Source organism: Phocoena phocoena, chromosome 6, assembly GCF_963924675.1.
Source record: "Phocoena phocoena chromosome 6, mPhoPho1.1, whole genome shotgun sequence".
Classification (NCBI taxonomy): Eukaryota; Metazoa; Chordata; class Mammalia; order Artiodactyla; family Phocoenidae; genus Phocoena; species Phocoena phocoena.
Genome location: NC_089224.1, coordinates 66,514,744 through 66,541,314, shown reverse-complemented (window position 1 = coordinate 66,541,314; position 26,571 = coordinate 66,514,744). Strand labels below are relative to the sequence as shown.

The following is a 26,571-nucleotide window of genomic DNA, read 5'->3' as shown; positions in this document are numbered from 1 at the left end:
AAGACAACCCAAAGAATGAGAAAATATTTGCAAACAATGTGACTGACAAAGGCTTAACTTCCAAAATATACAAACAACTCATACAGCTCAATAACAAAAAGACAAACAACCCAATTGAAAAATGGACAGGAGACTTAAATAGATATTTCTCCAAAGAAGACATACAGATGGCCAGTAGGCACATGAAAAGATGTTCAACATCAGCAATTATTAGAGTAAATGAAAACCAAAACCACAACAAGGTACCACCTCATGCCGATCACAATGGCCACCATTAAAAAGTCTACAAATAAATGCTGGAGAGGGTGTGAAGAAAAGGGAACCCTCCTTCACTGTTGGTGGGAATGTAATTTGGTACAGCCACTAAGGAAAACAGTATGGAGGTTCCTCAGAAAACTAAAAATAGAATTACCATATGATCCAGCAGTCCCACTGCTGGGCATATATCTGGAGAAAACTATAATTCAAAAAGATATATGCACTCCAGTGTTCAGAGCACTACCATTCACAATAGCTAAGACATGGAAACAACCTAAATGTCCATCAACAGATGAATGGATAAAGAAGATGTGGTATATATATATATATATATACACACACACACACACACACACACACACACACACACAATGGAATACTACTCAGCCATTAAAAAGAACAGAATAATGTCATTTGCAGCAACATGGATGTAACTAGAAATTATCACACTAAGTAAGTCAGAAAGAGAAAGACAAATACCATATGATATCACTTATATGTGGAATCTAAAATATGGCACAAATGAACCTATCTACAAAACAGAAACAGACTCACAGTCATAGAGGACAGACCTGTGGTTGCCAAGGGGGAGGAGGGGTGGGAAAAGGATAGGCTGGGAATTTGGGGATGGAACTACATCCAATCTCCTGGGATGATCCATAATGGAAAAGAAAATAAAAAGGAAGGTATGTATGTGTATAACTGAGTCACTTTGCTGTACAGCAGAAATTAGCACAACACTGTAAATCAACTATACTTTAATTAAAAAAAAAAAAAAAAGGAGAAAAGAAACCATCCCCAAAAGGCTATACTGTCACCGTGAGGGTAAACTAGAATTACTCCATTACCTCCACCACCACCCTCAGGCACAGCAAGGCCAACTTGCCTGTATCAAACTATGACTCGAACTGTGAAATGAAGAAAAATTTTACCCTGAGAGTTACTAACCCCAAGTCACTCTCAAACAGATTTGTATCTTGAAGTTACATGACAGACGTAAGGAGGTTCAAAAACCCTCAAACTGAGACTTCTGTATATTGAGATACTGGTTTAATAGTATCCAATGATCTTTAACAGAAGTTAACAAAAATTCTCTCTGCAGGAATCTACCTTTATCATCAAAGAGTTTAACACAGATAAAGTTCCAAGAGAAAGGAGAAGCTCGCTGGAAACACACACACGCAAGAAAACAAAGCTTCAATAGTAAGAGCTAGCAGAAATCAAAAGTAAAATCATATTGGAATCAAAGGACTCAAGTATAAGTACGTTTATTATATTTTAAGAAATAAAAGATTGAAAATATAAACAATAGATCTGAAAAAGAACCAAAGAGAAATGGATCTAGAATGCAACACAGACATAAAAAGATGAAAAATATGAAAGATCTTAAGAGACTTGGATGACTGAGAAAGCCTAACATCTGTCTTGTAAGAGTTCTGGAAGGAAGGGAGGCTAAGAATGGGTCAGTGGCAGCATGTGGAGAAATAACAGATAAGAATTTTCCAAACTACAGATTTAAGAATAAATCACAGTATTAATAAAAAATAAATCCACACATAAATATATGATGTGAAACTATAAAACACCAAAAACAATTACTAACAAAGAAACTAAGATTAGATTCACAACAGAAGACAATGGAATACTTTGCACATGCTGAGAAAATATCTATCAGTATAGAATTTTATATAAAGCAAGTACTTCTTTCAAGATTTAGAGCAAAATATTTACAGACAAAAACCGAGTGTTAGAAGAGCTTCATTAAAGGAAACTTTAAAGAATGTCCTCGGGCAGAAAGTGATCCCAGAGGGAAGAAAACAAATGCAAGAAAGAAGGCAAACAGAAAATATGTAGCGTAATTCTAAACAAACATTACAGTTTAAATTAATAATAGTTATTATATCTTGAAGAGTTTAAGAAACAAGACAGAATTAAAGTAGCATATAAATTCAGAGAAAAAGTTATAAAAAGCACTCTAAGATATTTATTCAGTAGGAAGATGAAAATTTAATTAAGTCTAGACTCTATTAAAGTATTTGTTAAAAATTCTAATAACCATTAAAACAAGAGAAGAATGCATAATTTCCAAAACAATAAAAAAGGAAAAATTAACCAAACAAAAAAATCCAAATGAAGGCAAGAGAGGAAACAAATACTGAAAAGTGGGCCAAATTAAAGGCACAGAATAAGGCAGTAAAAATAAGTCCAAACGTATAAATAATTACAGTAAATGAACTGTATGTATTATTTAAAAGACTATATGAAAAACACCACCCCACTATCCTTGTTTAAATAAGATAAAAAAGATATTAAAAACTTTAAATGAATGAAAGAAAGATAACCAGGAAAATATTTAAAGAGAAAGCTGCTAACTACACTCATTAATAGCAAATTAAACAGATTCTAGAGCAAAACGTCTCGAAAGATGAAGAAATCAGCACATAACAATAAAGAATTCAATAATGTCCTGAAAATATATAAGGCAAAAATTGACAGAACAAGAGTAATTGACAAATCTACATAAAGGAATAGTGTAATACACTTTTCTCAGTAATTAAGGAATTGATCTGACAACTGCAATCAGCTAAAATACAGAAGATTTAGCAATATAACTAATAAGCTTGAACTAATGGACAAATACTGAACATTGCACATACAACAGCAGAATTCTCATTCTTTCAACAAACAAGTAACAATTACAAAAGCTCAGTACAAGTAAGTCTCAACAAATTTCAAAGGACTGGGAACATAAAGACCATCTCTCTCTCACTCACACTCACTCTCTCTCTCTCTCTCTCTCTCTTTCTTTTACCACACTACTATCAAGGTGGAAATCAATACTAAAATGTAACAGGAAAATCACTACATTAGAATCTGAAACAACTTTTAATTTATGAACTCAAAAAGAAAATGAAGAAAACATTCACAACTGAAAAGTACAAAAATACAATATACCAAAATTTGGGAGATAGAACTAAAGGAATACTGAGAGGGAAATTTTTAACCTTAACTATTTATATCAGGGAAAAAACAAAAGACTGAAAATTAGTACAATAAATATCCATTTCAAGAAATTAGAATAAAAGAAACCAAAAGTTTAAAGAAGAATTAGTAAAGGTAAGAGTAAAAATTAATGAAATAGAAAGCAATGATGTTAAGACAGAAATAACAATGCAAAAAGTTAATGCACTAAAGAAGACTAATAAAACTAACAAATCAATTTTTTCCAAATCATGAAAAAAACATGAATGAAAGAGGGGAATACAACTACAGAAGACACTTAGATAATATATATTATATATGAGACAACATAATACAAATATAATAAAGTTACATAAGAAGCTATTATTTAGCCCAATAAAATTAAAAGCTAAGATGAAAATTTTTTTTAGAAAAGTATAAACTACCATGATTCAAGAAACAGAAAAACTAAATAATCCACTATCATTAATTAAATAGTTAAAAAATTAAAAAACAAAAAAACTCGAGGCCCAGATGATTTTGTCAGTAAGTTTAACCAAACAGTCAAACAACAAATATTTCACAAATAAAATACAGATGTAAAAATCCTAAATAAAACATTAGAAAAGCAAATCTAGCAATGCAAAAATTATGACCATACTGCATTTATTCTAAAAATGCAAAACTGGGTGAATATCAGGAAATTAACTGAATTTAACAATTAAAATAATATGATCAATTCAATAGATGCTGATAAAATTCATTAGCTAGCCATAATTAAAAGAACACCAAATCAGGAACAGAAAGTAAATGGTATCAAGGAACCAAATAAATGGTATCTTCCAAAGTCCTACAACAAATACCTCATTTCACTGCAGCCACGCTACCATTTTTCTGTTCCTCAGAAACAACAAATTTAATTCTGCCCTAGATCCTGAGCACAAACTCTTCCACCTGCCTGGAACACTCTACTCCCAGTTCTTATAGTTCTTATTTAGTTCTCAACTCATGAATATTCTCAACAGGCCTTTCCTGAACATTCAACAGAAATAAATAAAAGCACCACCTCCCCTAAACCTTGCCAAGGCCTACAATGAGCTAAATCTAATTTAAGTTCTTTGTCTTCATTTTACTCGACCTATCGGCAACACTGGACACATATCACTCCCTCCTCCTCAAGCCATTCGAGCCATTCAAAGTACTGCTTTCCAGGTACTATATTCTTTGGACTCACTAGCATTCTTCCCAGTTTCCTTTCCCTATATTCAGCCTCTAAATGCTGCAGTACAACAGGGTCTAGCTCTTAGACTTCTTTGCTTTGTATCTTCTCCCTTGGAGATTTCAATCACCCTACTGCCAACTCCCCAAACGTATTATCTTTGGCCCAGACTTCTCGCCAAACGATAGGTTAAAAAATCCAATTGCCCGTTCAACATTTCTACCTGAATGGCTATATAGGCATCTCAAACTTTACTCTGTATTTTACTGACCCTGAAAAGCATCTGTTTTTGTTATTGTTCTTTTCCATCTTACAATTTCTGAAACTGGGTTGCACATTTCAAACTGTGTCATAGTTCAGTTGGAAGCTGCATTTTACAAATGGTGCCATCTTAATTTGATGAAATATAATTTACTCCAAAATGACCTTCTGATCTTACCCTAAAACATCCTGACGCAGGTTTCATTACCTCAGCTAACAGAAACTCCACTCTTAAGCATGCCAGATTATCTATATATGTACATGTCCTCTTTGATGCCTCTCTTTCACACCCTATATTCAATTTGTGAGCAAATCCCAAACTATTTTAATTTTCTCTTAGGGTTATTATTATTCATCACTACATTGGTATCCTTGCTTTTGCCTCTGTTTCCTATTTTTCACACAGCAACCTTAATGGTCTGGTTAAAATTTAAGTTAGATTATGTCACCTCTCTGCTCAAATCCTGGTGGCTTCCCATCTTATTCAAAATAAATGCAAATTCCTTACAGGTCTACAAGGCCTTATGAGCTGGCTCCCTCCCTGATATTTTCAGAACTTACCTTTTCCTGTTCAATGCAATCCAGTGACTCTAGGCACCACTTCAGAGTCTTAGCATTAACAGATTCCTCTGCCTGAAATGCTGTTTGTCCAAATATCTCCATGCTCATCCCCTTATTCTCTTCAAGTCTTTGTTCACATAATACTTTCTCAGGGAGAACTTTCCTGATCACCTTATTCAATACTGTAATTTCCACTCTGGCATTCCCCATATTCTCTTCCTGCCTCTATTTTTCTACACAGTGCTTATCACCATCTAACATATTTTATTACCTATTTGTTTATGTCTCCTCTTCACCTCTAACCATAAATTCCATGATGGCAGAATGCTGTATCCCCCAATGAACTAATAAATATTTGAAAAATGATTGCATAAATGCATGTCCGAGACTATTCTATCCACTGTTGCCTTCAATGGATATGTGGTCAGTTAATGCATCTGTTCAACAGCAATGACAATTCCAACAACTAAAAATGAGCCATTTTGTGTCTGGTACTCTCAAAGCCACATGGACCCTAATGGAACAAGAGAGCACAACATAACCATGTTGAGTATGGGGAAAGGGAAATCTCCCCTTGTGCCAGACTTGGTAACAGAACTCTGGTTAATAGTCACTGGTTAGATTATTAGAGCAAGCAGCTACTGCACACCAAGTAGTTAACCTATTTAGATAACTAAGAAGACAACTGGGCTTTGGTGATTCAAAGTAGAAAGTCAGGAGTGCTTAAGACCTGCAGCCATCCATAATGGACTTTTGAAACTTAAATATTAATACTTCCTCTGTATTTTATAAATATACCTGGCTTAGTATATTTTTTCAGTTTCAATATCTAAGAAACCATTGTGATCAATCAATGGTACCAAGGCTAACCCAGGAGTATCTTTGGCAACAGGCATACCTCGGAGACATTGCGAGTTTGGTTCCAGACCACCACAATAAAGTGAATACGGCAATAAAGTGTGTCACACGAATTTTTCGGTTTCCCAGTACTTATAAAATTTGTTTGTACTATACTGTAGTCTACTAAGTGTGCAACAGCATTACATCTAAAACAACAATGTACCTACCTTAATTAAAAATACTTTATTCCTAAAAAATGCTAACCATCATTTGACAATGCGGGGTTGCCACAAACCTTCAATTTGTAAAAAAACAAAAACAATGTATCTGCAAAGCACAATGAAACGAGGTATGCTTGTATTTTTAAAAATTGAGATATAATTCACATATCATACAATCCACCATTTTAAAGTCTACAATTTGATGGTTTTTTAAAAAATGGTGGTAAAATGTATAAAATTTACTAGTTTAACCATTTTCAGGTATACAGTTGAAAGATTGTGTGTAGCAACAACGGTTTTTAAATACATTCACAAGGTTGTGCAACAATCACCACCATCTAATTCCAGAATATTTTCATCTCCCAAAAGAGGAGCCCATACCTGTTAAACCAATCACTCCCCATTCTTTCCTCTCCTCATACCCCAGCTACCACTAATCTATTTTCTGTCTATGGATTTGCTTATTCTGGACATTTCATATAAATGGAATCATGCAACATGTATTCTTTTGTGTCTGGCTTCTTTCACCAAGCATTATCTCTGCAAGGCTTACCCATGTTATAGGATCTATCAGTACTTCAATCCTTTTTACGGCTCAATAAAATGTCATTGTATGGATATATCACATTCTGTTTACCCATTTATCAGGTGATATACATTTGAGTTATTCATAATTTTCATTATTAAAATTAGGAAAAAGCTACTTTTGTGTCAATGAGCAATCAATCTCTAGAACAGTGACTGACCAAAGAATATTTGTATTTAATATTTGACAGATGCTGCCGAATAGGATATAGTGCCTGTACTCCCACAAACAGTGCACAGCAGGATTCACTTTCCTATACCTTCATATGATTGAATTTTATTTTAAAAATTTTCTAAGCTGAGAAGAAAAGAATCCTCACCTTGATTTCCTTGATAACTAGTGAGGTGTAGCCTCTTTATATATTTACTGGCCATTTACTTTGCATTAAATTTCTTTGCTTATTTTCTATTAAGTGGTTTATAATTTTTACTGACTTGATGAAACATTGGTATTTTGATAATTTTGAGACATGTATGTACATGCTTTCTGTACTGAAAATGTTTCCTCCCATCTGTCACTCATTTTTAACTATGGCACCATTATATTTAGCTAGATTTCTATGGAGCCTAAATTTCTTATTTTCCTTTATTTGTTTATTTTTTTCGAGGCAAGGCTTTATTGGGTCTAATGCTGCAGCATAAGGGGGTGAAAACAAGAGTCAGGTGCCCATGCTCACTCCACAAGAGGAGCTGCTTGGGTCCTTAAAATGGGTAACAACAGGGGCAGGTACGTGGGTTGGGCAGGAGGTACAGCTTAGGTAACCTGTCCACTGCCGTGGTGGTGCTTTGTGCAGGGATTATGCACAGTGCCCTGCTTTTGCTCCTGGCGCCTCAACTGGTTTGTGGCTTTTTTGTATCTTATTGTTCATAACTGCCGCAACTGCCATGTGTGCAGTTATTTTTAGTCCCTTACAGTTTCTTTGTATTCTGTTGCTTCAGGGGAAGTTTGTCCAGGTTCAAGTGCTCTGGTAAAGGGTCCCAGGTACCCAGCCTATCTCAAGTGGAGACCTGCTGTTCTCAGCCTAGCTTTCCTCGTGATTTGGCAGAGGCCGTGTAGTTCCAGTCATCAAAGCCTTCTCTTCCTTAGAGCTCTTCCTATCTTCCTTTATATTGTTATTGGCTATCCTGTTCTACTTAGAAAGGCCTCTCCCTTTCCTGAGATTTAAAAAATATTCTACATTTTTTCCTATCATTTTCAAAGTTACATATTTTTTTCACTCAGCCTTTAACACATCGAGATTTTATTGATGTACAGGGTGGCTAATAAAGCTCTATATTTATCCATTTTAAAAATTAACAGCTAATTATTTCAACTCAATTTGAGTAATTTATACCCGATGCTTAAATTGCCACCTTTACAATAAATTAAATTTTTATGAGGAAAACATAGGAAGAACACTCTTTGACATAAATCACAGCAAGATCTTTTTTGATCCACCTCCTAGAGTAATGGAAATAAAAACAAAAATAAACAAATGGGACATAATGAAACTTAAGTTTCCATGCAGCAAAGGAAACCATAAACAAGATGAAAAGACAACCCTCAGAATGGGAGAAAATATTTGCAAATGAATGAACGGACAAAGGATTAATCTCCAAAATATATAAACAGCTCATGCAGCTCAATATTAAAAAAACAAACAACCCAATCCAAAAATGGGCAGAAGATCTAAACAGACATTTCTCCAAAGAAGTCATATAGATAGCCAAGAAGCACATGAAAAGCTGCTCAACATCACTAATTATTAGAGAAATGTAAATCAACACTACAATGAGGTATCACCTCACACCGGTCAGAATGGTCATTATCAAAAAACCTAGAAACAATAAATGCTGGAAAGGGTGTGGTGAAAAGGGAACCCTTCTGCACTGCTGGTGGGAATGTAAATTGATACAACCAGTATGGAAAACAGTATGGAAGTTCCTTAAAAAACTAAAAATAGAACTACCATACGACCCAGCAATCCCACTACTGGGCATAAACCCAGAGAAAACCGTAACTCAAAAAGACACATGCACCCCAATGTTCATTGCAGCACTATTTACAATAGCCAGAACATGGAAGTAACCTAAATGCCCATCGACAGATGAATGGATAAAGAAGACGTGGTACATATACACAATGGAATATTACTCAGCCATAAAAAGGAACGAAATTGGGTCATTTGTAGAGACGTGGATGGATCTAGAGACTGTCATACAGAGTGAAGTAAGTCAGAAAGAGAAAAACAAATATCGTATATTAATGCATATATGTGGAGCCTAGAAAATGGTATAGATGAACCGGTTTGCAGGGCAGACATTGAGACACAGATGCAGAGAACAAACGTATGGACACCAAGGGGGGAAAGTGGTGGTGGGGGTGGGATGGATTGGGAGATTGGGATTGACATATATATGCTAATATGTATAAAATGGATAACTAATAAGAACCTGCTGTATAAAAAAATAAATAAAATTCAAAAAAAAATTCTTATATACATTTAGAACTGTTCCTATTTTCTCCATTCTGCTCCTCTAATTTTCTGTACGAATTCCATACTATTAACAGCTTTATTAACTAGACAGCCACATGTGAAAGAATGAAATCAGGACATTCTCTAACACCATACACAAAAATAAACTCAAAATGGATTAAAGACCTAAATGTAAGGCCGGATACTATAAAATTCTTAGAGGAAAACATAGGCAGAACACTCTATGACATAAATCACAGCAGTATCTTTTCTGGACCCACCTCCTAGAGTAATGAAAATAAAACCAAAAATAAACAAATGGGACCTAATTAAACTTAAAAGCTTTTGCACAGCAAAGGAAACCATAAACAAAACGAAAGGACAACCCCCAGAATGGAAGAAAATATCTGCAAACAAAGCAACCAACAAGGGATTAATCTCCAAAATACACAAACAGCTCATGCAGTTCTATATCAAAACAACAACCAACCCAATCAAAATATGGGCAGAAGGTCCAAATACACATTTCTCCAAAGAAGACATACAGATGGTCAAAAAGCATATGAAAAGAGCTCAACATCACTAATTATTAGAGAAATGCAAATCAAAACTACAATGAGGTATCTATCACTTCACACGGGTCAGAATGGCCGTCATCAAAAAGTCTACAAACAATAAATGCTGGAGAGGGTGTGGAGAATAGGGAACCCTCCTACACTGTTGGTGGGAATGTAAATTGGTACAACCACTATGGAGAACAGTACGGAGGTTCCTTAAGAAACTAAAAATAGAATTACCATATGTTCCAACAATTACCATACATCCCACTCTTGGGCATATATCCAGAGAAAACCATACATGCATATTTGAAGAGATACATGCACCCCAATGTTCACTGCAGCACTATTTACAATAGCCAAGACATGGAAGCAACCTAAATGTCCAATGACAGAGAAATGGATAAAGAAGATGTGGTACGTATATGCAATGGAACATTACTCAGCCATAAAAAAGAATAAAATAATGCCATTTGCAGCAACATGGATGCACCTAGAGATAATCATACTAAGTGAAGTAAGTCAGACAGAGAAAGACAAATATCATATATCACTTTCATGTGGAATCTAAAAAAAAAATGATACAAATGAACTTATTTGCAAAACAGAAACAGACTCAAATTTCGAAAGCAGACTTGGGATTGTGGGGTGGGGGTGGGGGACTTGGAAAGAGATAAATTAGGAGTTTGGGATTAACATATACACACTACTATATATAAAACAGATAATCAACAGGGACCTACTCTACAGCACAGGGAACTCTACTCAATATGCTGTAATAACCTATACGGGAAAAGAATCTGAAAAAAAATGGATATATGTATATGTATAACAATGACTTAGCTATATACCTGAAACTAACACAACACTGTAAATCAACTATACTCCAATATAAAAGAAAAATTAAATTTTAAGAAAAGGCTTATTTTACACTTTAACATCTGTTACATAAATGTCTTATTCATGATTCTACTTTTCAAGACCTCTTGGGTTTATTCTTCCCGATGAACTTTATAATCAACTTATAAATTTACCTGTTGAGACTCTTATTGGAATTATATGAGATTTATACATTAGCTTGGAAAGGACTGACATGTTAATGGTGACTACAAATTTATATTTTTAGAACATAATATGCTTCTCCATTTATTCAGGTCTTGGCTTTGTATCCTTCAGTAAAATACCACCATTATATTTTAATAAGTTGAGCATAACCTCTTTAACTGTTTTCTTCCATGTGTGCCTATTTCTCATCTCTACATAAATTCTAAAATTTTCAACAATTTTTTAAAAAATTTTCAACAATTTTTGAATAAAGATCACTTCCTCATTTCCTATAAAATAAAGTATTAGATAATCTTTAAGAGCTATTTCAGCTAAGAAAATTCAATAACTTTCTATAAACACTCCAAAAAACAACACTCTAAAAATCACCTAAAGGATGTGCATATTCATATATAAAAGACAAAGTATCTGCACCAAGGATGGTCAACTGGTTTCATCTTGAAGAGTAACTCTCATCCATCAGAAATGGCTGCCAAGAGTGGTAAACTCAGAACATCTAGGTTTAAGGGAAAAGAACACCATAATGAATTATCAATTTCTACCATGAGGGAGGGAATGGAAAATGGTGACATAAATGCCAAGTATCTGCCATACACGAAGTTCACCAAACTACTAACAGTGGTCGTTTCTAGAAGTGGAATTATGGCAAGAAGGCTTTTGTCTTTTTACACTCCTACATTGTTTGCATTTTTTTAAACAAGCAAATATTTTGCTTTCAAAATCAGAAAAAAGAAAGCTTAAGTTTGTAAAAAATACTGCAACTTCTTAATGAATATTTAATAGTGGTATATTTCTATTTCATTATCTCCCATAAATTTCTAATTTCCTTAAGAATTTTTCCAGAAGAAAGTTCTTACAATTCAGGTTTTAAAAGATGCATTAAGGGACTTCCCTGGTGATGCAGTGGCTTAGACTCTATGCTCCCAATGCAGGGGGCGAGGATTCAACCACCGGTCAGGGTACTAGATCCCACATGCACGCCGCAACTAAGAGTCCAAATGCCACAACTAAGGAACCCACCTGCCGCAACTAAGACCCGGCACAACCCAAATAAATAATAAATAAATAAATAAATAATTTTTTTTAAAGATGCATTAAAAAAAACCAAAAACAAAACAAAAAACACCTTACCTCTCTAGATAAAGTATCCCTTAAATATTATTTCCAATATCTATGCCACAATACTGTATTATTACTCTTGACTAAAGTCATCAGGAAAGCATGAACAGAAACTAAGAAGTTATGTAGGCAAATGTGGTTTTAGCACTTTTAACACTTACAATTCAATTTCAACCATGCCTTTGGAACATCCTCTCTTCACAAAAAAGCCAACCTAAGATATAAGAAAGACAAAGTGAGCTGTGTGATGACATTCCCAGGTTAACAATGAGCGATTTAGCAAAGTCATCATTTGTCAGATTCTTTCAATAACTACTCTGTACATTCATTCCCATCACTTTCTAATTGTATCCTTCCCAGATTTAGACTCCTCCATTGGTTCCACTCACAGATAGTAATCATCTAAGTTACCATTTATTGAACCTTCTATGTGCCTAATAGCCTCTTACAAAGTTCATGACAGAGCCAGTAAGTAGTGCAGAGCAAGGATCTGAGCCCAGGTAGCCCAGCTCCAGACCCTGGGTACTTCTATGGAGTTGCACAGATTAAATATTATTAACAATCACTCTAAAAGTACTCATCCTGTTATTAATTAGGATACACCTACCACCCAGCACTTAAAAAAAAGAGCAATACATGTAGTAAATACAATTTAAGTAAGTACAATTTATATAGTATAATAGACATATTTAAGCTAGTTTCTATATATTTGAGCATAAGTATGAAAAAAGACCCTGGGCCTAAAAAAATCAGATTGGATCTTAAATTAGGCTGTAAGTAAGTAATACTTAAAAAAAGGCAAAAACTGCACCTTGCAAATAATTGTCTTTTTAATAGTGATGATGACAATTATAACCACAACAGTTGACATTTATTAAGCATTACTAAATGTTTCTGTGCTAAGCACTTTATATACAATTTTCTCATTTAATACTCATGAGCAAAGTTATGAGCTATATGTTACATCCATGTTATAGATTATGAAAGTGAAACCCAGAAATATGAAAAAGCCTGTTCCTGTAACAAGAAAGTACAGCTTAATGATCACGAGTACAGGCTTTACCGTGTCTAGTTCAAATCTCAAGTCTGCCATATACAAGCTGTTTGACCTTAACCAGGTTACTTAGCCTGTGTTTCAGTTTCTTCATAGATAGGGAAAACAGTGGCATTTTTGTAGAAGTGGGTCATCTACTCATTAGCTTGCAACAATTAAAATACTTCGTACCAAATGGAAGAAAAGATCAGGAGGAAGTTTTTATTATAAAGTATCCGTACAGGTGGTACAGAACATGCTTGTACTAAATTTTTGTTAGCATTTAAATAGAAATACAATATTAAAAAGGTTTTTTTGCTAAGAACTTGGACATCCCCTAAACACAAGGTCTGCAATCTGTCATCTAAGAAACACTGCACTGCACTCCACAGCTTCCTTTAAAAAGTCTACCACTCAAGGGTGAGGAGAGATGTGTCTTCTTTATGACACAAATAAATAGGAAGATTGGTGAACACTGTTACAGCCCAATCCATTCTGACCATACAGCCCTTGGAGTACAATCCAGCAGACCATTACACAGAGATAAGGATTTTATAAATGATTTCTGAAAATTACATATCAGGAATTTCCTGGCGGTCCAGTGGTTAGGACTCCGTGCTTTCACTGCCAACAGCCGGGGTTCGATCCCTGGTCAGGGAACTAAAATCCCACAAGCCGAGCAGTGGGCAGTGTGGCCACAAAACAGACAAAACTACGTATCAATATTTATAAAAATCTGAGTGGGTCCTTGGAAATTATCTACCCCAACCCGTTCTTTGAAATAAAGAAAAACTGAGTTCCAGACAAATGACTAAGGTTACAAAGCCAATCATTAATAAAGCAGTATCTTTTCTACCTCATAAATGCCTCCCACAGAGCATTAAAAAATCATATTTTGAATAGGTTATTTATAATCATAAGGGGTGTAAAACTCAATCTTGTAACCTACATTAAATTTTAAGCCTGGCTTAGAAACCTGTAATATCATTTTGATAATATCGTAATATTTACAACAGTTTTAGAAAAATGAATCACTTCAAGTTTAAAAAATATTTTACAGTGAAGTAACAACTCAACTTTTAGACTTTTAAAAAAAAATTATTTTATTTATTTTTGGTTGCTTCGGGTCTTTGTTGCTGCGCATGGGCTTTCTCTAGTTGCGGTGAGCAGGGGCTACTCTTTGTTGCGGTGTGTGGGCTTCTCATTGCGGTGGCTTCTCTCGTTGTGGAGCACAGGCTCTAGGCGCGCAGGCTTCAGTAGTTGTGGCATGTAAGCTCAGTAGTTGTGGCGCACGGGCTTAGTTGCTCCGCGGCATGTGGGATCTTCCCGGACCAGGGCTCGAACCCATGTCCCTTGCATTGGCAGGCGGATTCTTAACTACCATGCCACCAGGGAAGCCCCTAGACTTTCTTTTTAAAACATGTTTTTATGTGAAATACATACCACACAGTAAATATGAACTTTATGCACTGTTTAATAAATAACAAAACAACCATGTATCTACCTATTTAAGGAACTGATCACTACCAGTGTATCTGACATTCCTTAATTCACGCCAGTTATGTCCTTCTCTCTCGACAAATGTAATCTCTAAATTGATTTGCTGATAATTCTTTTGCTTTTATTTTTACTGTATAAATCTCCAAATATTAAATATATATTATATATATATTTGATCATTCCAGAAACAAATTCACATTACATGTATTTTTCTGTGATGGCATTTTTCCTTAAAATTCTGTTTTTGAGATTTAACCAATGAGCCAAAGTTTGCTTTTACTGTCATATAATATTCAATTTTATTTGACTATACTATAATTTATTGCAAACAATGTTTCTATAAATATTTCCATAATTTCACCTAGTATAAATGGACACAAGCTTACTAAGGTACCTAGAAGTAGAATTTTTGAGGGACTGGATATAGGCATTTACAGATTTACTAGGTAATGCCATATTTTCCAAGGGGGGTTGTACAAATTCATATTCCCACCAAGAATGTATCAGAGTTCCCACTGCTTTATATCCTTATAAGCCACATGGCACCACAAGAATTTTTGTGGCTCTAATGGATACACCATGCCAGGGTTAATTCGTTTCTCTGATAATTAATGAAGCTGAGCATATTTTCATGTATTTACTGGCTGTTTGGGATGCCTCTTCTGTGAGACATCTGAGCATATCTTTTGCTCGTTTATCTTCTGAGTTGCCATTATTTTGATTATGTAGTCTAGATACCAATCTTGTTATATGTGCTATATATATACCTTCTCTCATTTGTCACTAGTCTTTTCTCTACAAGTTGTCTTTTGATGAACAAAAGTTCCTTAATTTTACTGTAGTTGAATTTATCAACCTTTCCTTTGCAGTCTATATTTTTATTTAAGAAATTCTTCTTTAATCTGAAGTTACAAGGATATTTTCTTTCTTTTTTTTTTTTTTTGTGTTTTATTTTTTGCGATACGCGGGCCTCTCACTGTTGTGGCCTCTCCCGCTGCGGAGCACAGGCCCCGGACGCACAGGCTCAGCGGCCATGGCTCACGGGCCCAGCCGCTCCGCGGCATGTGGGATCTTCCCAGACCGGGGCACGAACCCGTGTCCCCTGCATCAGCAGGCGGACTCTCAACCACTGCGCCACCAGGGAAGCCCTACAAGGATATTTTCTTCGACTACCAATCTTTTCCAGAAACTTTCTGTTCAATCACATTTAGATCTTTAATATACCTGGAACTGATTTTTGTTATAGTGTAAAGAAAGGACTCAATTTCATTTTTTCCTATACCAATAAGCAATTGTCTCAGTAGTATTTATTCATCTCTTCCCCACTCATCCACAATGTCAGTTCTGTCATAAATCAAGTTTTTACTAATCATGGCTTTGTATCTGGGCTCTTTATTCGGTCACATCACACTAGTCTATCCTACACCAATACCACAATGTCTTAATTTACTGTAATTTTGTATTGTCTTGATATCTGATAGGCAAGTTTTTCCATTTTGTCCTATTTCTTTAGAAGTATCTTAGCTATTGCTGGCCCTTTACTCTTCCACCTAAAATTTAGAGTCAGCTTGTAATTTATATAGACAGTATAGGGATTCTGACTGGAATGACACTGAATATGTAGAAGAATGACATTTTTATATTAGATCTTCTTGTCCATTAATACAGTGCATCTCTCTAAACTTCAATGTTTTTAAATAAAAATTGTAATTTCTGCATATAGGTCTTACACGACTTTTATTAATTTACTGCTATGAAACTTGTACTTTTGTGGCTGTAATGTCCATTTTTAAATGCATTTTCTGGTCTTTGTTAGTATATAGAAATGCAATTGATTTTTGTTATACAACTTTTCTTGGCAGGGTCTCAGTTTTTATTTCTAATCTGATAATTATTTTTAAGTTATTATTGTTTTTGTTTTTGTTCTTGCGGTACACGGGCCTCTCACTGCTGTGGCCTCTCCCGTTGCGGAGCACAGGCTCCGGACGCACAGGCTCAGCGGCCATGGCTCACGGGTCCAGCCACTCCACAGCATGTGGGATCTTCCCAGACCGGGGCACGAACCCGTGTCCCCTGCATTGGCAGGCGGACTCTCAACCACTGCGCCACCAGGGAAACCCTAAGTTTATTATTAATTCTAATCAATAGATATAACTCACAGAAACAAAAGGTTTTGGAGTCCTCAGTAAGTTAAAGAATGTAAAAAGGTCCTTGCCTTAGTCTGGGCTTCTATAAAAAAAATACCACAGGCTGGGTGGCTTTAACATTTATTTCTCACAAATCTGAAGGTTAGGAAGTCTAAGATCAAGGTGCCTACAGAGTCAGTGTCTGGGTTATACAATCTTATATCCAGTAATCCTGATAAATTTGCATATTGATCCATCAGGAGGCTTATCTGGAGTTTCTTTGTGGTTTTTATGCAGACACTCACATAATCTGTGAATGACAGTTTTCTTTCCAACATGTATCTTTTCTGTTTTACCTAGAACTGCCAGTACAATGTTCAATAGTAATGGTAGTACGCAACCTTGACTTGCTCCTGAACTTGCTGTACATTTTCATAGATATCTTTTGTGAAATTAATAAAGGTCCCTTCTATTCCTAGTTTGCTAAGAGCTTTTAATCATACATTACTGTGGAATTTAACTGAATGCTTTTTCTCTATTAAGATGACCATAGAGTTCTCCTTTAAAATGTGGTTGATTCTTAGGAAAAAATTAACATAATACATCTCTCACTCCTTGAATAAATTCAATTTGGTCATGATGTGTTATGTATTATTAAATTCAAAATGCTACAGTTTCTTTTTTGTGTGTGATTTTTGCTTCTAGATTCATGAGTGAAACAGGCTTGTAATTTTTCATTCTATCCTTGATTGATTTGAGTACCTAGGGTCACATTCTCTGTGTAAAATAGAAACTTACTGCTATTAGGACTAATCCACAATTGTCTTTGTCTTTCTCTATGAGAAAAAATTTACCAGCTAATTTATCTTTTCTACTTAGTCAGTTTTGATAATTTAAGTAGTTGTAGAAACATTTATAGTTACAACTTTTTAAAAATTTAAACTTGAGTGGCATAATGATTCTCATAATATTCTTATATAATCTTTCAAACCTCTGCTGCATTCTTGTAACACCCTCGTGGGAGTCATCAGGGCAGTTTGTGAATATTCTGATTCTCCTTTCAAGCAAACGACTGCACTTGCTCTTTCTCTCTGATCCAAGTTATGGCTTCATGACATGCTTTGTCCAATGAAATATGAGCGCAACATATATATTTACTATTGAAAAATATTCACATATAAGTGGACCTGCGCAGTTCAAACCTGCATTCTTCAAGGGTAAACTGTATATACTGAAATGAAGATTCTATAAGGCTAAAAAGTACCTAAGTGACCACAAAGGGCCTACACTGGATAAGCAGCAAGAATTAATCTTTTGTGTATTTAAACCACTTAAATTTGGGGGTTTTCTGGATCACAATTTAACATATCTTAACTATTACTTTTTGCCATTCCTTATATTTTTTTCTTCCTTTCTCTCCCTGCCCCCAGAAGTTACTGATTTAAATAGTATTTTTGAAAAGCAATTTCTAGTTTTGTGGTTCCTACTGAATCAGTTTATTATTTTATTAATTTCTGCTCTTACTTTTCAGTTTCTATTAAAATTTCTTCTTTGACCTGTGGATAATATAGAAGTACATGTTTCATTCTGAACAAATGGGAAAATTTTAGTTATCTTCTTTATTATTTCTATCTTAATAGCACTGTGGTCAGAGAACATAGTCTATGTGGTAGCAATTCTTTGATATTTTTTGATATTGCTTTATGGCTCAGTTTATGGTTAATTTTAAGAAATATTCCATTTCTGCTTAAAAAGAATGTATGCTCTACCAATTGTTGAGTGCAGTATTTACAACATGTCCATTAGTTCAATCTAACTGTTGTTCATACCTTCTATGCTCTTATTAATTTTTTATCTGATTGGATCTATTGATTACCACTAGCTCTTCCACTATAATTCTGGAGCTGTTAACTTGTCTTTAAGAACTCTGTGATTGTGCTTATATATTTTGGAACTAGATAATGTGAATTTAAGTTGGGAGCTGAATTATCTTCTTGCTGAACTGAAACTTTCATCAATATTTAATGACCATCTTTATCTCTAAAAGTTCTTTTTTCCTTTAAATTCTATTTTGCCTGGTATAAATTCAGCTACACCTACTTTCTTTTGTATAATATTTGCCTGGTATGTATTTTTTCATCCTTTTACTTTCAACTTCTCTGTAGTTTTTTATTTTAGATATGCTTATTGTAAACAAAACAGAATGGAACTTTATTTATCTACTCTGACTTTCTCATTTAACAAGAATGTAGAGCATTTATTATTATTGTGAATGTATTTCCACTATCTTTTTTATGTTTTTTAATAATATCCTTTTCTATATTTCTCTTTCTTTTCTCTTCCTCCTCCTTTCTTGACACTCCTTCTGGGTTGTTTGGGCAGCGGTTATTTTTTTCTCTACTTCTCTCTTCCTACTTTAACCTTCCTTGTTTGGAGATTATATATTTCAATTTTTTTACTGGCTTACCCTAGAAATTTTAACATGCATATTTAGCTTAATAAACTCTGAAGCTAACCAATTATTTTAACTTCCTCCCAACAATACAAATTCAAAGAATACTTCAACTCTGATCACTTCCTTCCTGTCGTCCAGGAAGGACATGTAGTACTATCTTCTTTGATTTAAAAACTTGACAAATGAGACATTAGTATTATTTTACACAGTTTACTTCCCTACATGTTTACCATTTTTTTGCTCACCATTTCTTCTTACCTCTCAGACTTCCTTCTGGGATCATTTTCCTTCTTCCTAAATTATATACTTTCAAAGTTCCTTTATGAGCATCTCAAACTGTTCTTTTCTTTCCCCCTCTGTTTCCATTCTGAGACAATATTACTTCTATGTTTGGTATTCTGGAATTTACTACAATGTGTCTATTTGTGTATTTCTTTCATTTACCCTGTCTGGGATATATTAGGTATCTTGAATCTGAGGATTCAAGTTTTTCAACATTTCTGGAAAATTCTTAGTCACTCTTTCTTGAATATTGCCTCTTCCTTAGTCCATTAACTATCAGGTCACTATCTCTATTTCACACTTTTTTCTCACTTTATCTCTATATTGCATTTTTAGAAAAACTGTCAAGTATTTTGGTTCACAAATTCTCAAATATGTCTGCTTTGTTGTTTTACCTGTCCATGAAGTTTCCCTCCCATGTACTGTTATTTCTTTATGTTCTATTTGATTCAAATTTACCTGATCAAATTTTTCAAACTTACCTGATCTTTTTTGTTACTTATTCTTTTGCTATACTTGCAACCTTCTTTCAGTTCCTTAAATAAATTAAGTATTCCTAGTTTACATTCTGTATCTACAAGCTTTGTAGGTCTGATTGTATAGTCTGTTGTTTTTGTTAGCTCTCATTTTTGGTGATTCATTTCCTCCTATGCTTTGTGATGTTTTTAGGTATGGATTCATGAATTTCTTAGAGCTTTATGTTGAGGACTGGATTGAGGATCTTTTCCTTCAGAGGATTTGCATTTGCTTCTGCCTGAAGAGAGATGTTACTAACTGGGACCACTTTAAACTAAAATTACAATGTATGGGATAAGACTTGTTTGGGAGATTTTCTTTTTTTATCTACTGTATTCAGAGCTAACAATGAGATAAGTAACCTCACTGTCCCACTTTGTGATTTTTTTTTTTCTTCTGCTACATGCAGTGCTTGGCTTCTAGTTTTATCTTCTAACCCTTCTGCACCTTCAGGACCCCCAATCCTATGCAACCAATTCAAAGCCAGGCTTTAGGGTGCAAGGTAAAGCAAATGCCCCTGGGTAAACAACCCCAGAGCTTGTAGAAATCTTTAGATCCAAACTACTTTGTTTGTGCCCTTTGTAAACTTACTTCACCTTTCCACAAGCCCAGAAATACATTTAAAAAGATATATTTTACATTATTTCTAAGGTTGCAGGCGTTACATACTTGGAGAATTCTCTAGGTATATAGTGCACACTACTTCTGGAAATGGAAATCTCCCCACAGTGTCCCTGCCAACTTCATTATTTATATTCAAGCACAACACATTTGCTATACTCAAGGAATGGAGATACAGAAATTGATTTGTTACTAAAAGCAATTCATGGCTTTGAATTCTGTTAAAAAGTACATATGTTAACTCACCTTATCTGCCCGTCCCATGAAAGCAGGTTTGCCTGCTAATCCAAGGCAAATGGCACACACGATGCTGGACTTCCCTGTTCCATTAGCTCCAATAATCATATTCAAGTGGGGCCCAGGAGATACTTCACAGATATCATATGTTCTAAATTATAAAGAGGTGATATTACTAAGCAGAGATAAGAAGTGAAGAATATTTTCTTACCAAAGCACTTTTTCTTCCTTTACCCTTATCATTACCTACAGGCTTCCTCAAATTCTTTTAAAAACCACCTAACCTTACAAATTTAATGTAAGGTTAATTTATAGGTTGTTAATAAACTAGAGGGAAAAAAATCTGTCAGTGGGAGAAATGAAAAAGTGATAATGTGTATCTAAAATAAGAACATTCATGGGAAAATAAAACTTCATGTGCTTTTTTTCAAATATTAAGTCTGCTGAATAAAGCAAAGTTTCACATTATTTACTCTTTAATAATTACAATACATGAGAGAGTACATCAAAGCTACTATACAAATAAGATAATTTTTAACCAAATTATATGTAAGTGAAGCCATGGCTCATCCTGAATCTGTGGATTTTACATTTATATTTCTCTTGAATTAAAATGCTTACTAGCAACTTCTCATAGTCAACCAAATTATTTCTATTCTAATTAGAAAACTGAAGATATATCAAGCCAATAGTTAAATTTTTATTATTACTTAAAAAATAACATCCAATTCCTTTAATATGCTGCCAGACATTCACCAAAGGATCTATTTTTAGTACAAATTCAAGTAAATTTTATTTCTATGGGAGGAAACAAGAGTGCATCATCACCAAGCACTTTTGTAACATTCCCTCATACTAGAAGGCAGCATGCTGTCCAGCACTCTACATGCAACAGTAGCATCTAATCCATATTAGTACTCCGGGACAGCTACGGCAAAATGTGAAGTGAACTCTGACTCAGATATCCTTCTACCTTGTCTTTGAATATTCTGAATTGGAACCCATAAATAATGTCCTGTTCCCACAGGGTCTTTCAGTTAGCTGCCAACTAATTCCCCAAGAGTAAAAAAAACCTTAGCCTCTTACCTGCTAAGTATTTAAATAATTTAACCAAGCACACTTTAACTTTAACACTCAAACAAATTAACAATTCTGAAATGCCACGTGGTAATAAAATAAATACAGGTGGTAAAGAGAGGTATTTTCTGGCAGGTTTCCAACCCCACATCTCTGTACAGCACCTATCTATCTTTTCAGAAGCTTTATTCTAGTAACAGCTGAGTCTTAAAGCAACCCTTTACAATGGCTAAAATAAAACTAGTTTGGGAATTTCAGACATCTGGAAAAGTATCTGACATGGAACTTCTTAACCCAACACATGAAGCCCCATTCTATTAATACTGGAATATCCTGATGTAAAATCTGTGTGACCGTCTTACTAAAATAGTAATGCAACTGGTATTTAAGCAAACAATAAATACAACAGGAAGAAGCATGAGAACTTATGGCCTATACTATACACACAAATATTATAAACAGGTAAAATTGCCAAAAACAAAATAAAGCCTCTGCATTTTTTTTTTTTTTTTGCGGTACACGGGCCTCTCACTGTTGCGGCCTCTCCCGTTGCAGAGCACAGGCTCTGGATGCGCAGGCTCAGCGGCCATGGCTCACGGGCCCAGCCGCTCCATGGCATGTGGGATCTTCCTGGACCAGGGCACGAAGCCATGTCCCCTGCATCAGCAGGCGGACTCTCAACCACTGCGCCACCAGGGAAGCCCAAGCCTCTGCATTTTAAAAAACCTTTCTGACTCTACAATATGTTTACTGGGAATTCCCTTTTTGTGAGTTCCCTTTGCTCTGAGCTCGCCCTGAAAGAGCTAATGTCAGAGGCCCACCCTCTTCTCAGTCTACATACTTTGCCTAGCACCTCATGTATTCTCCATGGCCTCAGGTAGTATCTATACGCTGAAAGTCAGTCCAGATGACCTATATAGATGGAATTCCCACCTCAAGAACTCTATTTGGATAGAGTCACCTCAAACTTAACACATTCAAAATTAAACCCACCATCTTCTCCATCTAAAACCACTCTTATAGTCTCTTAGTGAAGGATATCATCATTCATCTCACTGCCCAAGTCAGAAACCTAGGCATTAGTTTTGCATCATCTTTGATTCTTACCATCTCCTTCATCTCTATCCACACTACCCACCCGCCCATCATCCAATCAATCACCAAATCATGTTGGTAGACAAGCAAATCTGAAATAACTTGTTTTGAAGAAAAAGAAGGACTTCCCTGGTGGCGCAGTGGTTAAGAATCCACCTGCCAATGCAGGGGACATGGGTTTGAGCCCTGGTCCGGGAAGATCTCACGTGCCGTAGAGCAACAAAGCCCGTGCGCCACAACTACCGAGCCTGCGCTCTAGAGCCCGCGAGCCACAAGTACTGAGCCCATGTGCCACAACTGCTGAAGCCCACATGCCTAGAGCCCGTGCTCCGTAACAAAGACAAGCCACCACAATGAGAAGCATGTGCACTGCAACGAAGAGTAGCCCCCACTCACCACAACTAAAGAAAGCCCGCGTGCAGCAACGAAGACCAAACCCAGCCATACGTTCATACATACATACATAAAGTTTTTTTAAAAAAAAAGAAAAAATAGGACCCTTCATAACTTAGCTCTAGCTCATCGTTTTCTACTTTCTATCTCCTTCCCCTATTCTCTAATAAGACCTCTATATTCTAACTATAATGAATTTCTTTCAGTTTCTTGACTATCTTATGCTTCCTTCTTTCTCCAAGCCTTTGCACATGCTATTCCCTCTGCCTAGAAATCTCTCCCCCCACTCTCGATCCCATTCGACTTGGTTAACTACCAGGAATCCTTCCTTTGACTACCCTATTCCAGGCCATTTCGGTTCTCTAAGCCTACTCTTCCTACTTCATTCCTAAAACTCAAAGTCCTCTCATTGTAAAAATAAACAAAACCTCCCCTAGCTCTGCACTTTCCAGCTACCTTTTCTTTCTCCTCTTCACATCCAAGCTTTACTTCCTCACACTCATTCATTCTTCAATGACTGCAAAGTTTTCTGCTTCCACTACTTCAAAGTGTCAGATTTCCTAACTGCTAAATGCAGCAGGTTCTTTTCTGTCCTGTTATCTGACTTCAATGTAGCAGATGATATTTTTGAAGCGCTCTTTTTCCTTGGCTTCTTTGATAATACTCTCCCACGGTTCTCCTCTTACTTTCCTGAACAGTTCCTTCTTAGTCTGTGAGTTCTTCTGCTCGCCCTTAAATGTTGTCATTCCTCCAGGACACCATACTCAGCCTTCTATTCCTATTTATATTCCCTTTTGGGCAATCTCAACCATTTCTGCAATTTCAACAATCACCTATATGCATGATTCTCAAGTCTCTCACCTCTCACATTTTCCTGTAAGCTCCAAACCCTTAAAACTACTGACTATAAAAGATCTTTAAGATGCCCCACAGGAAACTTCAGTTCACAGGATCCAAAAGGCATTTATTATTATCCTCCCCAAATTGCTCCTTCTTCTGCATAGCACTATATATGACCAACTTGCCAAGGCAGAGACTTGAGAAAAATGCTCCATTCCTCCCTTACTCTCATGCCTCACAATTAATCTGCAGCCAAATCCTGTCAAATCTCTTCTTTCTGATCCTACTTCCCACTGCTAGGTTCAAACCCTAATCATCTCTGCCTTCATATTGTAAAAGCCTTCTTGCCTACAATCTTGCACCCTTTCTAAATCATCCTTCACACTGCTTCCAAAGTAATATAAATCATATGTCATGCCCTGCTTAAAATGCATCCTGGCTGCCTACAGGATAAAGTTGGAATTCCTCAGCAAAGGAAACACAGACCCTCAACATCTGTCTACATCTTCAGTATCTACTCTGTCCACATACTAGCTCACATCCTATGTTCTAGCCATACTAAAATACTGGAAATCTCCCCAATATAGCAAACTGTTTCAGGCAGTTCCTTGCTCTTCCCTTTTTTTAAGACTTTCATAACCCTCAGTACAAAGCCCTTCTCACAACTGTGGATGAAATTAATCATTTCATCCTTTGTGCCCGCACGGCATCATGACGCATATACATTATTATGGTAGGTACTTCATTTAATTATATTTATCTTTCCCTATTTGGATTCAAACAGCAATTCACCTACTTATTAGCTGTGTAAACGTCGGCAAATTAACCTCTCTAAGCTTATCAATGGAGGTGATATAAAGAGTTGTTATGAGGAATGAATGAGGGCACTGTGTAAATAAAGCACCTACTTCTATACCTGGCACATGATAGATGCTTGGGAAAAAAAATGTTCCTGTTGTTACCGCAATTCTGTTTTCCCTACACCGCTCTGTGAAAGCTTAAAAAAAAAGAAAAAAAGAAAAAAAAACAGGCCTTGATCAAACGAACTCCAAGGTGCTAAACGGATACACGGTATTTGTGTTAGAACATGTTTACTCAATTCTAAAGTGAGTGTTATGGTTAGTTGTCTGAAGGGTAAGAAAGGAACCAGGGAAGAAAACCAGATTTAAAGGAGTCAAGGGTCTGTTGGGAGGCGCAACAACTGAAAGTAAGGCTCAGTGTTCCTGTACATTTCAACCTCCATCCAGAACAACCTTCACCATCTTTGTCCACCTGGCAACTGCCTACTCCTCACGTATCTGCCGCAGCATCATTGCCACTCTGATTTAACTGTTGCAGCCTCTAAGTTCCCAGAACGCATAGTTTTGTGAATTACAGATTACGTCCTACCTTTCTAGGCCGTGACTCCCAGCGGGCGGAGATCTAATTCCTACTACTTCCAAGGCCCGCCATATGACGCCTTCAAGCAACGTTGGCATTAAGAATTTAAAAACCGTAACACACTACACACACAACTACCGCATCAACACACACGTCGATCTCCACGGCCCACAAGTAAATATCCTCACGGCAATCCCGGCAAGAATTTACTGTCAGACGCACAAACCAGGCACACATCCACCCACCCGGCCCCGCACGCACTCAGCCCGCGCCCCCAGTGTGCAGGCCCGCTCGCCTCCCCCGCCGCGGCACGGCCTCCGGCCACTCACAGGAAGTTCTCCATCGCGATGCGGACGATAGAGCCTTCAACGAAAGGCCCGGACGACTGCAGCGGCAGTGGCGGCAGGGCCGCCGGTGGGGCCGGACTCTTTTTCTTGTTCGGGACTTCCGACGAGGGGCCTCTCGGGAAAGCTCTCTTGGGGGCCAGGGGACTTGGGGTGGACGTTTTCCTGCTCGGAGTCGCCATCCTGGCTGCCTCTCCTCCTGGCTGTGGCTTCCGTTCCCACAGACCCGCAGCTCCGACGCTCCAGCGCCCCACTCCCGCGCGAAGTGAGCGACGCGCGACTCCCCCGCGAGCCCGCCCCGCGCCTGCGCAGTCCAGGCCCGTAGCGTCAGCGGGCATACCCCACCCCTCCCACCGCCCTGTGCAGGGCCTAACCTGAGCCGGCGAGAACAGAGCGGTGGGGCTTGGGAACTCGCGGGAAGCGGATACGGGATTTTCTGCTCTCTATTTTCAGAGGTTTTGTTTGTTTTTAACTCAGAAAAAGATGTCAGTTGCATTTAGTATTTTGAAAGCCTTTTCAGCGCTCCGAGGAAACAGATCCGGGAGGGGACGGAGAGCGGCGTTTGCGGC

General features: G+C 36.5%; 1 protein-coding gene across 1 annotated transcript in view; it reads right to left on the bottom strand.

Annotated features, from left to right (window-relative positions):
- The window catches only part of SMC5 (structural maintenance of chromosomes 5), a 101,043-nt gene extending 74,797 nt beyond the window's left edge, over positions 1-26,246 (bottom strand). Inside the window, exons 1-3 of the mRNA XM_065879896.1 lie at positions 25,988-26,246; positions 20,883-21,024; positions 12,265-12,317 (exon numbers count right to left, since the gene is read on the bottom strand). Of these exons, the coding sequence (XP_065735968.1) occupies positions 12,265-12,317; positions 20,883-21,024; positions 25,988-26,184 (392 nt within the window). The 5' untranslated portion in view covers positions 26,185-26,246. The remainder of the gene's footprint in view (positions 1-12,264; positions 12,318-20,882; positions 21,025-25,987) is intronic.
- Between the last annotated feature and the right edge of the window lie 325 nt (positions 26,247-26,571).